Here is a 12,821-nt window from a genome sequence, read left to right on the forward strand (position 1 = left end):
AATGATTCTCATCCCACTTTTCTCGCGAGAAAGTTGCCAAAAGCCAGGTCCTCTGCAGTCCTGATATAACGGTCCCAGTCTGGTCGATGACGCTGCACCCCTGCCAGCCAATAACGTGAACGGTAAACAGCTGTCACAAAACCTCGTAGTTTCGCGACCCCCTGGCAGCCGTCGGCAGACCTGAATTAAAAGCCACTTGCATTACCATAGTTTATTTCTTTGTCACGGAACAGCGTAGTTGGATAAGGTGACATAATCCAGAAGCGTCTTCAGCTACAATGACAGGCAAGTGCACCCCTCACGGAGTCTCAGCAGCCTCGGGGGTCATTTGTTTAATCACAGCTCACACAGGTTTGTTGCCTGTCATGCGCAGATCAAGTAAAGGAGCTCGTTTCAAAGTGCCTGCAGGCTCGGGACAAGGCTTACTGTCCATACAGCCGCTTCCCTGTCGGTGCGGCCGTGCTGACAGCAGATGGCGCCATAATCACAGGTAATAACAGACAGGAGTGTGTTTTGCAAGCTCATAAAGTGTGGTTGTCATAGATACCGTAATATTAAGTAATGGCTGAAAGTGCAATTAAGCAAGCAGGCTACTGTCCTTAAGTGCAATTAACGGTGGCTTCATTTCAGGGGCCAGTATGCTTTTTATGTGCTTATTAGTTTATCTGCAGATTAAATGTTGTGATAAAACCACAGCACAACAGCAACAGCAGTTATAGTACTCGTATGCTTCTCGTGTACTAATGCACTGGTTTTTATAATCAAGCAACAAAAACCAGATACAATATTTATTCATTTCTAAGATCCTGTGCTTTTCTTAATTATCACATGTATATAAGCATTTTTCTTATATGCTCACATGTATACATTTTAGGTTTTGATATTTAGATTTGTTTACTTAGGCTGATTCGATTGCAAGTCAGTGCACTGAATTTTATTTCTAGTGTGCACTCAATGGTCTATGTTCTTAACGACAGTAAATGAACCCAAGTACTCTTCCACCGATACTACTCACTATATAACATTATTCAATTTTCACTTTTATTTGACTGTTCTTCTAATATGTGAATTTGTGTTTATCTATAACCTCATACTCACAATTAATATACATGCTCGTGTATATTGCACTGCAGTAAATGTTATCGTTTGTTTGTTGCGCAGGATTTTGTAGCTCCTCATAATGCAGATGTGCTCATGTGCTGCTGCAGTGAAACTTTCATTTCGTGGAATAAACCTACAAACTTTAATTTATCCAATCCGCTTTGATCTCATCTGGCACTGAGCTTAACTTGGCTGTGAATTTCCCCAATGAGAGACAATAAAGGATATTGCTATTCTATTCTATTCTATTCTACTCTATTGTCTGTAACTTGGTTCAGTAGTAAAAACGGCATGCAGAAGTTATAATACAATAATGTGATCTCTATAGAAAGTAAATAAAACTGACAGAGGCAATTTCCTCTCGTAATTCTTTTTATATATTTTAATAGTTTCGGCAGACTTTATTTATAAAACAATTTACGAATCACAGATTTTGACTTACCAAGAGAAGGCAGTAAAACAGTCAGACCCAAATGTACACCTCACAAAGTATGATTGCTTTTCAAAAGCCGGAGATATCAAATGTGATTTTACGATGCCTCCCAGTAGAGCACTGTAAAAGAGCCCAGGGTCTAAGTATTGTTAGGGTTCCAGGCTGCAATGTGGAGAATGCATCTTATGGACTGACGGTGTGTGCCGAGCGGACTGCCATCCAGAGAGCTGTGGTGGAGGGCCACACACAGTTCAGCGCCATCGCCGTGACATGGTAAGACACTCAGTCTCAACAAAGCACGTTGCAACATATTCCCGAGCGCTCATCCTGTCCTCTCCTCTATGCAGTGACATCAAAGACCGCTTTGTTGGACCATGCGGAGCGTGCCGACAGGTCCTCATGGAGGTGAGGAGGTGTCTCTAAGGATTTTTTCCCATCTAGGAAAGTAACCCAGGAATCCAGGAACCCATATTCATCCTTCCCTGTAAAACACATCTACAGTGATAAGTAGCTGTGTGTCTTCCAGCAGGAGAAGCTGCATTTTACAGGCTTGTTAAACTAGAACAGTAAAGTGTTATAGCTTTGCTACAGTGAAGGGCACTTTGTATCAGCAAAAAAAAGCATATTTTCTCCTCCTAAAATATTGTCATAAACATTTAAGATTAGATTAGATTTATTATGTGTCCTTTCAGAAATTAAAATTGTACCTTTGGGGAACTGGAGGCGTCACACTTACAGACATCAAAGACAGTAACAACAAGAAAGTGCTGCAGTAAAATTGATGAAGATCAAATATGTACGAATATGTGCGAGTGACACCCATATCATACCACATCATATCATGTGTCACCTGGATTTGTTCAGCAGAGTTATACTGCAAGGTATAAAAGACCTCTGGACACGCGACATTCATAAACGTGGCACCCTGTAGCTCCAGCCCGATGTTAGTAAGGCGCATTCACCAATGATACATCACTGAGCATGTCTCGCCCCTTTCCCACCACTTGTGATTCTCAATGTTGGGTTATACTTTGTTGTTGCTGACTTGTGATCTTCCTGCTGATGTTTACAGTGTGATTAGAAGGGATGTTTTCTGTAATCCAATAGACCATTTTAATCAAAATTAAAAACACAAACCACTCTAAACCTCATGCTTTACATACATGTAGCTTTTAGAAATATAATGCATGAACTTTATTTTGTTAAAGATGACCCATTATTGTTAGACTCGCCATTTAATCCAGTCCAATGATATTTTATTCCAGTTGAGTCTTGCCTGGGCTTTGAAATACTTTATGTTAGGAATAAATTATAATTTTGGAAATGACCCATTTTAAACCTTGCTTGCTGATATTTTTATATCTTTTTTGCTTTCTCTCTGTGTGTTTCACAGTTTGGATCAGACTGGACTGTATACTTGACCAAGCCAGACGGCTCTTACAAAGAAACCAGCCTCAGTGAACTGTTGCCTTTAGCCTTTTCCCCATCACATCTAGCTAAGAACTGATGAAACCTCAGTGAGATCCTTCTTCGGCTGATCTTACAGTGACATAGCAAAATTAAATAATTAAATAAATAATAAATAAAAATAAAACAGCCTGTAGACTTCTATCATCTTTGAAGTTATTTTACGATAAATAAATATAAATGTGATGCCAAGCTACCCATAAACAATAAAGCTTATTGTTTAAACGTCTGATGTTTTTTTGTTACGCAAGCGAGGCGTTACCAGAGAGATCTCACGATGACGTTTATGTGTCTGTCATGTGACCACGCTGGGCGTGTCTTAAATTCGTTTCCGGAAACATGGAGGCTGTACTGAGTGATGTGGTGGCTCCTGAAGACCTTCTAGTAAGTTTTCACGTTATTAAACTTCTTCCTTGGGATTAAAACACACATTTAGCATATGAGCGACTTTTCCTGTCGCCCCACGGCGTCTGTCAGTCGATAAACGTTGGTACTCGGGAGAAATGTGACATGTCGACACGCACTTAGTCGCGTCACGTAGCTAGCTCGTGCTAATCATCATGTTTATGAGTGAACATCCGGACACTGTGTTATCGTAGTTTCGACTAATAAAACAGTTTATGGCTAATGTAGTTTGGCAGTGATGTTAGACTTTACTTTGTGAACTAACCTGCTCAATAGCTGAACATTGTAATTGTTCCTCGTGGATACACAACAAACAATACTGAGGAAGGGTCAGGGCATCTGCTAATATAAACACAATCGAAGTGACTTTTTCTGTAAATGAATAAATAATAATAAAATATGAAACCAGGTATAAATTTTAGGTATAAATCTGGGACTCCCCACCATTTGACCTTAGAACTGAAGAAGCTTCTCGGATGAGAGGTGAAACGTCTTCAAGCAACTTAAAGAAGTCCAGACGCTTTTCTTTGCAAGCTCCTTCGACTATGAAACCGGTCATTTTTGCCTATTTTTATAATTCCAGAAATTTGAGAAGAAATATAACAGCGAGCTGGCGAAGGGTGCTGTCTCCAAAGAAACAAAGTTTGAGTATGCTTGGTGTTTGATCAGGAGTAAATACTCACAGGATATCAAGAAGGGGATTGTACTTTTGGAGGGTAAGTCCACCCACTGTGCCTTATGTACTTATAATGTTATTACTTTTCTGTTGGCTAACAGGATTGTTGCAAGTGCCCCTTGCGGTGTACTGAAAATCCAGATAGCTTGAGTCATCAAAGTAGCTTCCTTTTTACCTCGTTAAATCACCATCGCAACTGATGCTGAACACATAACCTGGGCCCTGTACTACAAAGCGAGTTCAACATAGCTAGGATTTCTTTCAGCTATCAGGATTCACTTATCCTAACTTTGGGAAGCAGGATAAACGGTTACAGGAAGCTGGTTATCAACTTGTAAAATTAACCAGAGCTTTCCCTTGCACCACAAAATAATGTAACTGTAGTAACTAAAATTATAGAAATGTCCTTGGATTGTAGACTTGTTATAGGTTTCCTGATGACTCTTTTCCGCTGACGCAGTGCTGGTGCTGTACTTATTCAGTTTGGACTTTTTTGAGAACCAGCCCACAGTTCAACATGAGCATGTATATTGCTGCAGTAGTTAAGTACAGCTTCTTTCATTTAAGAAAACTGGCAAAGGGGACACCTGTCCTTTCATCTGGAGACTGTAATAGCTACTTTTATTATGTCTCAGCTTGATTATTGTAATGCCCTTAATGTTAGAGTTACTCTTCCCTGTCGACTCGATATTGGTGCAGAATGCTGCTGTGCTGTGCTGTGGGCACATTACACCTATTCTGGCTGCCTGTGCACTCTAGAGCCCAAGTTCTTGTATTTGTTTTAAATCCTTAAATGGTCTAGGCCTGTCTTTATTCCCACCCTCCTGTCCGAGCTCTCTGGTCATCTGACTTGTTGTTCCTATGTGGATAAATTGCCTTTTCACATTAGACAGTCAGCTACGTGTCCATTTCAAAAACCCATGTTAAAGCACATTTATATTCTCTGACTTTCTACCCAGCATGTGACATACATCTCTGCTTGTTTTTATTGTTTTATACTTGCTTGTTTTTATTTTATTGCAGTTTTTAGTGGTACTGTCTTCACTTCATTTTAATTTCATTTTTATGTACAGCACTCGGTGTCTTCTACGACTGTTTTTAAAGTGCTTTATGAATAAAGTTGGTACGCTATGGACTGTTTCAAACTAATAGTTTAATCTTTTGTTTGGTTTTTGTCGTTGTTTTTGTTTTTAAGTAGTTATTTAACTACATTGTTAATGGACATCGGTATACAAAAAGTGTGAGATGGAAACTGTGAGCCCAGGCAGGTCACTTCAAAACTTTACAGTAAACAAAGACTTGATAAGTTAAAAGTGGGAACAGAGCTGGTTTATTTTCAGCCGTTGTTTAAGCTGAGCCTTAAATGTGTGATAAGTTGAGCGCTCTGTTATTCCCATTGATAGACTCTTAATTGGTTAGTATTTTGAGTAGTAACAGCACATTTTGTCCAAATTTAGTGAACCTATAAATTACTTCACAGTCCCCTCTAGTGGTGGCCCTAGTGCTAAACCCACAGTCTGTGCTTGCACTAATAAATAAAGGAGGTTGGCATGTCCATGTAAAATCTTATACATAAAACAGTCAATTTTTAACATTATTAAAACTCAGGGATTTGTCATCACCACAGCAAAAATATTCCAATCTTCAAATGGGAATAACTTTTAATCAAGAATTTTTGTGGAGGTTTTTTCTTTTTTTTGTAAGTAATGAGTCTATTGATTTAAGTGTTGTTTCAGCTGTTAACGATAAGGTATTGAAATGACAAGCAATGCAAATAAAAGGATTGTACAGTCTAAGCTGCGGTGACCATCAGAGTCTAAGTTGCTGCTGGATTGCCCCTGCGGGGTCCTGGAGCCCGGAGCTGGGTGAGTGTGTGTGCGTACAGGTCTGTGTGTCTCCATGTTGGGTGAGTGTGTGAGTATTTTCATATGTGTCTTTGAGGGTGGGAATGCATGTTTGTGTCGGGTCTTAGACTCCACCTCTCTCAGAACATCTCCCCCCCACACTCCCTGCCAGTGGCTGGTGCCCAAGCCTGCTGGTGCCCCAGCCTGCTGGTGCCCCAGCCTGCTGGTGCCCCAGCCTGCTGGTGCCCCCGCCTGCTGGTGCACTGATGGTTCTCGGTGCTCGGGTGTGTACTGGCTCACTCTCGGCTGTTGCCTCTTAACATTTTATGCATTATTAGCACTGTATGCTGCTCAGTAACATTCAATATTTTTATTGACTGTTACTGATGCTCATGTTGGTTGTTGCTGTGGTTTCCTACTGTCTTTTTGTTTGATTTTTCTTTTTCTTTTTTTGGTTGTTGTTGTTGTTTTTTTCCTCTCCTTTCTTATAAAAAAATAATAATAATGATAATGATGAGTGTCATCAGTGAGTCATTGCGGCAGCTCCTCCTGCGGTCGCTGAGGTCAGCATCTCCAACTTTGGAACCAGCAATTTTGTGGTCTTTTTCTTTCTGTATAAATGGGTGGAACTGGTTTTGGATTAGGCACTGGCGCTGCGTCACTGGAAAAGCTCAGCACAGCCAGCTCCATTACCTGCACAGTGATTATTCTTGTAACTTGTGACTTTGTGGCTTCAGTGTGTTTTCAGCTTTCCTGGTTTGAATCGTGTGTTTGTTTGTTTGTTTGTTTGTTTGTTTGTTTGTTTGTTTGTTTGTTTGTTTGTTTGTTTGTTTGTTTGTTTTTCTCGTAGAACTGGTTCAGAAAGCATCAAAGGACGACTCCCGGGACTTTTTGTTCTACCTTGCAGTGGCCAACTACAGACTCAAAGTGAGTGGCACCTGTTTCTTCTCAGTTCAGGTTTATGGGAGACAAAATGAAGAAACAGACCTGCAGAAATCTCTGCTTTTGTATCACGCTGCTTTTGAGCTTCAGATAAGAGAGAGGGCAAAGGTCAAATCTGACAGACAGCGCAAAATATTTCTCTCTCTGACTTTACCTCTTACTTCCTGCTCCTCCCTAAAAGCATGTCATCTTACTCATTGGTTCGCATTTACCGAGGGTTTTTCTAATTGGTCTAATCCTAAAGTACTGCTGAGGCATGGTTACATACACTAATAGGAAAATGTTTCCTTAACACACCCAGTTCTCTGTAAAAGAAATGTCCTCACTTGTATTTCAGTACCATAATGTGCTCCTCTCTGACCTCCCACTCACCGTACTTGGAAGATAACTAATCAGACCTTCAAAGTCTGCAGGTCACAATGAACTCGGTCTCTTCCGTGTTACCTTTTGCACAATGAGTGTACATGAACGCCTTTTACCTGACGATCTTCAACACATGATGGATTTCTTTCATGCTTTCCTGCGTGAATAAAAATGTCCTTTTTAATGATGCCAGAGAGACATGCCATTTAATGAATCTGTGGAAAAGTTTTGCCACTGAAGCTGGCGGTTACCCTGCCCGCATTCCCAACGAGCCAATCAGCAGCTGAAGCGGTAAACAAACGAACCAATCACAGGCATGCAGTGAGAGCTTCATGACCGTTTGAACTGTGTGGTGGACATAAAAAGACGCAGATAAGCACACTTATTGGTATCCTTGGTTTGCCATATCCGTTACATGAATCAGCATTTGTTTCGAGTGATCTGGAGGGATGACGTCGATCATCATCATCATCATTTATTTATTTATATAGCACTTTAAAAACACACCTGGTAGACCAAAGTGCTGTACAATACTTATATGCACATAGCGGCACATTCAATGGAGGAGCGTTGTGTAACCTGGATGTGGATAGCAGGCGGAGAAAAAAAAAACCTTTTTAGACCCTTTATTATGGAGCAAAGTCCCACTGACCACAGCAATTACTGCCATGGCTCTATCTCCCCATTAATTTAGATAGCCGCTTGGAGGTGTTACAGGGGTGGCTGTCGAGTGATGAGAGCTGCTTTTGGAAGGACTTCCATAAACTAGACTTTCTCGTCTCCCTCCAGGAATATGAAAAAGCTCTCAAGTATATCCGCATTCTCCTAAAGAACGAGCCGGGGAACAAGCAGGCTCTGGAGATGGAGAAGCTCATCGACAAGGCTTTAAAGAAAGGTAAGAAAGAGGCACTAAATGGTTTCATAATAAAAGCGCTTGTGTTTTGAAAACTACATCCTGACCTTTTACCTCTTGATATCTAGATGGCCTTGTCGGCATGGCGATTGTCGGGGGAATCGGCCTTGGCGTGGCCGGCTTAGCGGGCCTCATCGGCTTGGCCGTGTCAAAAGGAGCTGCCAAATCCTAACTTGGGTGTGAGTGGGAACGTGGATGTTTTTCTGGACTCACACACTGACCAGCCTGCATAAAAATAAAGCTTTTGTACTAAAAGCTTGGAAGACGTAGAATTCTGATTTGAGGGTGAAATTAAACTGCGTTATTTAAAAGATTTGAATATTGCCAGCTGTAACAGGGGTGAAAATCGTCGTACATACATTTGTTGACACACTAATAACCTGTCACTTCCTCATTTGTCGTTTAAACAAACTAGAATAGGAGACGTGTTGTTTAACCCTTATATAATTTTTATACTGTGCACTTCAGCCCAAATATTTACAGCTTGTAAAAAGAAAATTTGTCCAGATGCATGATTTTGCTTCAGTTGTTGTTCGTTGCATTGATTTTTGAAGCGTTACAGAAAGTGTTACTGATGAAGCGGAAAGTGAAGCTTGTAATCCTGTAATGAGGGAAGAGAATCATTTGTTTGATGGTGACGTCTCGGTGACTCTGCCATACTTCTGCTGCTGCTGCTGAGGAGGCAGTGAGCAGATGTTTGCATTTACTCTGGACATGCAGTTTCTTAAAGGGATGCAGCTCTTATAATGGAAATTAAACTGTTTTATGTTGTGTAAAAAGCATTTCCTAACATTAATATTAATGGGTTGTTTTCCATCTCTATTAATAAAATGATTTTCAAATGAGAGATTTGTGTTGTATGCTTTTGATATCTCAGAGTAACACACACACACACACACTACTGTGGAGTAAAAGCTATACTTTAAATTCTTTTGCAGCACAAGTAGCACAAATAAGCATTTGATTACATGGAGTCCTCATTATAATAAGAAGATATTAAAACATTGAGCAATGTATTTATATGGATAAATACATTGTAATGAAATGAAATTAAGAAAAGTCAAAATCTGAATTTTACATAGTTAGCATAATTAGCCTATGTTGTTTGGGATATGTATTCACAAGTCACATTTTAATTGTACGTTGAAGCCTTTTATTCACCTGACATCCACAAACAGCACACAATCACCAGTTATCTAACACCTATGTCTGTGGGAAGAAGCTGGATTGCCCTCGCAGAGAAATCCACGCAGAAAGGATCTAAACGGCATTTAGACCAAGAACCTCAAGCAGTGACTGCACTGCTGTGCTTTAAAAAAGAAAATAATAATACTTTTTTTCAAATCAAATCAAATCACTTTTATTGTCACATCACATGTGCAGGAACATTGGTACAGCACATGTGAGTGAAATTCTTGTGTGCGAGCTTCACAAGCAACAGAGTTGTGCAAAATACATTAATGTAAACAAGCAAAATACAAGAATGGCTACATCTGAAACTAATAAATATATGTACAATATATAATAGTATATGCATTTCTGGATGTGTATACTAAATATTTTTCTACGTGTGTGTGTGTGTGTGTGTACACATATTTTACAAATTAAATAGAGTAAATGAATCAAAGTACTTGAATCAAATAATTAAATTAATCTACAAATGACTCAAAATTGTTTAAAATCCTTTTATAAAATTGAACGCAACTTTAAAAACATGTTATATACTTTTGAAGCTATTTTCATATTTACTTTAGAACCTGTTTAATATGTATGTATAATCTTTTTATTCGTTTGCTATTTGATAATGAACCGATAATCTGACTATGCGATATTGCGCAGTGGTGTTCCCATCACTGCCACGCATAACACACATCAGATCAACAAACACGGTGAACACAGCAGCTGTGAGCGCGGTGTCAAAGCTGTAGGTCCCGGCGAGTCACCGGCTCGCTCCCCTGACGATTCCCGGTCCACCTGACTGGTTTGTTAAAGAGCGGGAGCGCGCGCACGCAAGCTTCCTCACACACCAAATGAACTTGAACGCATTTAGCTCCCGAACTCCTTATTACCACAAGGCATATTTATGTTCACACGTCCCTCAGTATTAACACCTGAAGTCCACAACAGGCTCCGTGTCAGATTTTCCTTCCTGCTTCACCCTTTGGCGCATCAGTCAACAGAATCTATGTAAAGCTCGGTGTTCTTCTGCACCCAAGCTGCTCGCGGGGTTATATAAAGGACCTGTTTGTGCTCCATCAAAACTGTCAGGGCTTTATTGAGATGAGAGCAAGATGTCATTCTATTTTATAGATTTATGGGACTGGTGTTGCATAGGTGTCAAAAAAAATTCCATTTCCAAGAGCTCTTTTGTTTAACACGGCAAGAGATTTTCAGTAGGCTACAGCATTTAAGTCACAACACCGTCTTAAATCAACCAAACTCTGATTTGCATTAAAATGAAAATTGCTGTGAAATTTTAGCTTCACATATTAAATACTTTTCCAGCTGATTTTTTTTTTAATTACCGAATCAATCAACCGATAATATATTGAAAATATGAAAGAAGACCGGCACTCCTGCAAAGTCCCATATTCAAGAACACATTAATTTAAAAAAACAAACAAACAAAACAAAAAACCTTCAAAGTTGCAAAAGACAACTTGTGACAAATTTAAATGATAAACACTTGAATTACTCAATACTGTAAAATTAGACAATTTTTTTAACATTACATTTTTAGTCACAAAAATGAAGAAAACTTTTATTCACCTTTCTTATTTTCTGCTCTGCTCTTTGCAAAAAACATGTGATGGTCCATAGTTTGAATGTACAGTAGGCTACATAATAATTGCCGTTCAATTTAGCGTCATATATGTATTAGAATTAAAGGCGTGTTTTTTGTTTTTATGACATACAATGTTTATATCGTTTTTCTTGCACATTAAAATCAGAGGCAGTAATTGAAAATGCTTATTTCAAAAGATAAACTATTACAGATGAAAGCCTGAAATGTTGAATTTTCTCACCATCAAAATAAAACGGGGTCTTTAATGTGGGACTCGTGCATCAACAATGTCTGCGTATTGGCTTATTAAAATATGTAGTCCTGCATATTTGTGCGCACAATTTCTGAATAGTAAATAGTTCACTGCACTATGATGCTAAAACAAAAGATAGAATGCTTTTAAACATCGATTTATTAGTCACAAAAATGAAGAAAATGCTATTTTCATGAAGGATCGAGCAAATAGTACAAAATCCTGGAGTTTCTAGGTACGCCTGTAAGTACAACTGGGAAAATTTCCTATAATGAAGAGCACCTCCCTTTCTTCAAGGCACCACCCACGCTCCTGTCATTGTTTCACTGATTTCATAAAAAGTGGGTCCTTGTAACTGATGCAGATACTGTTTTATTAAGGTCCAGCATCACTCCAACACAAGACAGCTTATAATCTAGACATGGTTTGGGATGAAGAAGAACTGAATGGCTTTAAAACACACGGTGTAAGCGTTTCTACAAGGAAACAGGAGCCAGGATTCTGTAACACTGTAGCATTTTTCCTACCATATCCATAAAGACCAATCGATAAATCAAAGTCCAATATGAAACCCCATTCTTATCAATGTCATTTATTAACTGTTAGATTTACAATGAGGGATTTGGTGCACACAATGTGACAGCTTGTATTGTGATTGTCATCTCTGAGAGTTTAACCCACGCACGAGTTCGCTCACTCTCGATCATCCTCATATCTTGACCCTCGGAGAGATTCAAACAGTCAACATCTTTTTACAACGGGGAGGTTTATGGAGGCTATGGTTTATGTGCCGCGTTATCAGCGCGGTGGGATGTTACTTATTAACCCGGGTGAAAGGACCGAAACTCGGATCGGCCTGAGAAAACAATCATTTTCTCTGGTGTAAAATAGATGATCATTTAGGTAAACAATTAGATAAAACCATATCTGAAGAAACAAATATCCAAACAGAGGAGCAGAAAATAGACATAATGTCTAACTGACCCCCGAGCTGTCTCCAGCCTCTTCCCACGCGCAGTTTAAACACACTTAAACATCAATGATTCATCAGAGCTGGTGTAATTCAGCTCAGCTTCAGTGCGTCTGAGGGCCAACGTCCGTCAAGTACCCAGCGGGTTTAACACAGATACTAATGTTTAATCACCGCGAATGAGCACAGTGTAGAGGCTCGCTTACCCCCCGCTGTGCAGGTGTAACTACACTGGAAATTAAGGTTGTTGTATAATCCAGTTAAACAGCTGATTGCGGGCAGACACAAGGAAAGGCGGTACATGTTACTTTTTGTCTCTCTTTTATTGTGCTGCTCACATGTCATATTCATCATAATGTGAAAGTGAGTCTGTCTTTGTATGTGGGCTGTGTCGTGAAACAGAGGCCAGAGGCATCTGCGGGAACAAAGGCTGTTTGTGTCGCAACCGATCACAGAGCGCTCACAACACTTTACAGGAGCGAAGCAGACGTCAAAATGAAGGGTGTCGGAATTATGGAAAAACTCTTAACCCTTGTCCTTTGCATTGCATTTTTAATTTCTTTAACTGATGATGTGTTGTTGCCGTTTCTTTTTAATCTGGCATTAACATAAATGACACCATGTGGGTGCTGCACAATCACAAGACAAGTTTCTTCTACTGTTTTTTTT

General features: G+C 39.6%; 2 protein-coding genes across 2 annotated transcripts; both read left to right on the forward strand.

Annotated features, from left to right (window-relative positions):
• The first annotated feature begins 82 nt into the window (after positions 1-82).
• LOC146580183 (cytidine deaminase) lies at positions 83-3,226 on the forward strand. The gene is made up of 5 exons (XM_085266790.1): positions 83-285; positions 374-490; positions 1,696-1,807; positions 1,882-1,939; positions 2,928-3,226. Exons 1-5 carry the CDS (start codon positions 279-281, stop codon positions 3,039-3,041), a joined length of 408 nt encoding a protein of 135 aa, XP_085122916.1. The 5' UTR covers positions 83-278; the 3' UTR covers positions 3,042-3,226.
• Positions 3,227-3,254: 28 nt separating this feature from the next.
• Positions 3,255-8,991, forward strand: fis1 (fission, mitochondrial 1). Its single transcript, XM_085266789.1, has 5 exons — positions 3,255-3,385; positions 3,990-4,122; positions 6,777-6,853; positions 8,021-8,126; positions 8,213-8,991. The coding sequence occupies exons 1-5, from the start codon at positions 3,341-3,343 to the stop codon at positions 8,314-8,316; spliced, it is 465 nt and encodes a 154-aa protein (XP_085122915.1). The 5' UTR covers positions 3,255-3,340; the 3' UTR covers positions 8,317-8,991.
• The last annotated feature ends 3,830 nt before the right edge of the window (positions 8,992-12,821 follow it).

This window comes from Mchenga conophoros, linkage group LG3, assembly GCF_057382185.1.
Source record: "Mchenga conophoros isolate Kocher_MC1m ecotype Shallow Benthic linkage group LG3, M_conophoros_male_GT1.1, whole genome shotgun sequence".
NCBI lineage: Eukaryota > Metazoa > Chordata > Actinopteri > Cichliformes > Cichlidae > Mchenga > Mchenga conophoros.

Bases quoted from the DNA above. Each gene is read 5' to 3' on its own strand.
- LOC146580183 (XM_085266790.1), top strand. The intron at 1,808-1,881 runs GTAAGACACTCA...TCCTCTATGCAG, and splicing joins AGCGCCATCGCCGTGACATG to TGACATCAAAGACCGCTTTG. The intron at 1,940-2,927 runs GTGAGGAGGTGT...TGTGTTTCACAG, and splicing joins GCCGACAGGTCCTCATGGAG to TTTGGATCAGACTGGACTGT.
- fis1 (XM_085266789.1), top strand. From the start codon at position 3,341: ATGGAGGCTGTACTGAGTGATGTGGTGGCTCCTGAAGACCTTCTA. The intron at 3,386-3,989 runs GTAAGTTTTCAC...TTATAATTCCAG, and splicing joins TGGCTCCTGAAGACCTTCTA to AAATTTGAGAAGAAATATAA. The intron at 4,123-6,776 runs GTAAGTCCACCC...TTTTTCTCGTAG, and splicing joins GGGGATTGTACTTTTGGAGG to AACTGGTTCAGAAAGCATCA.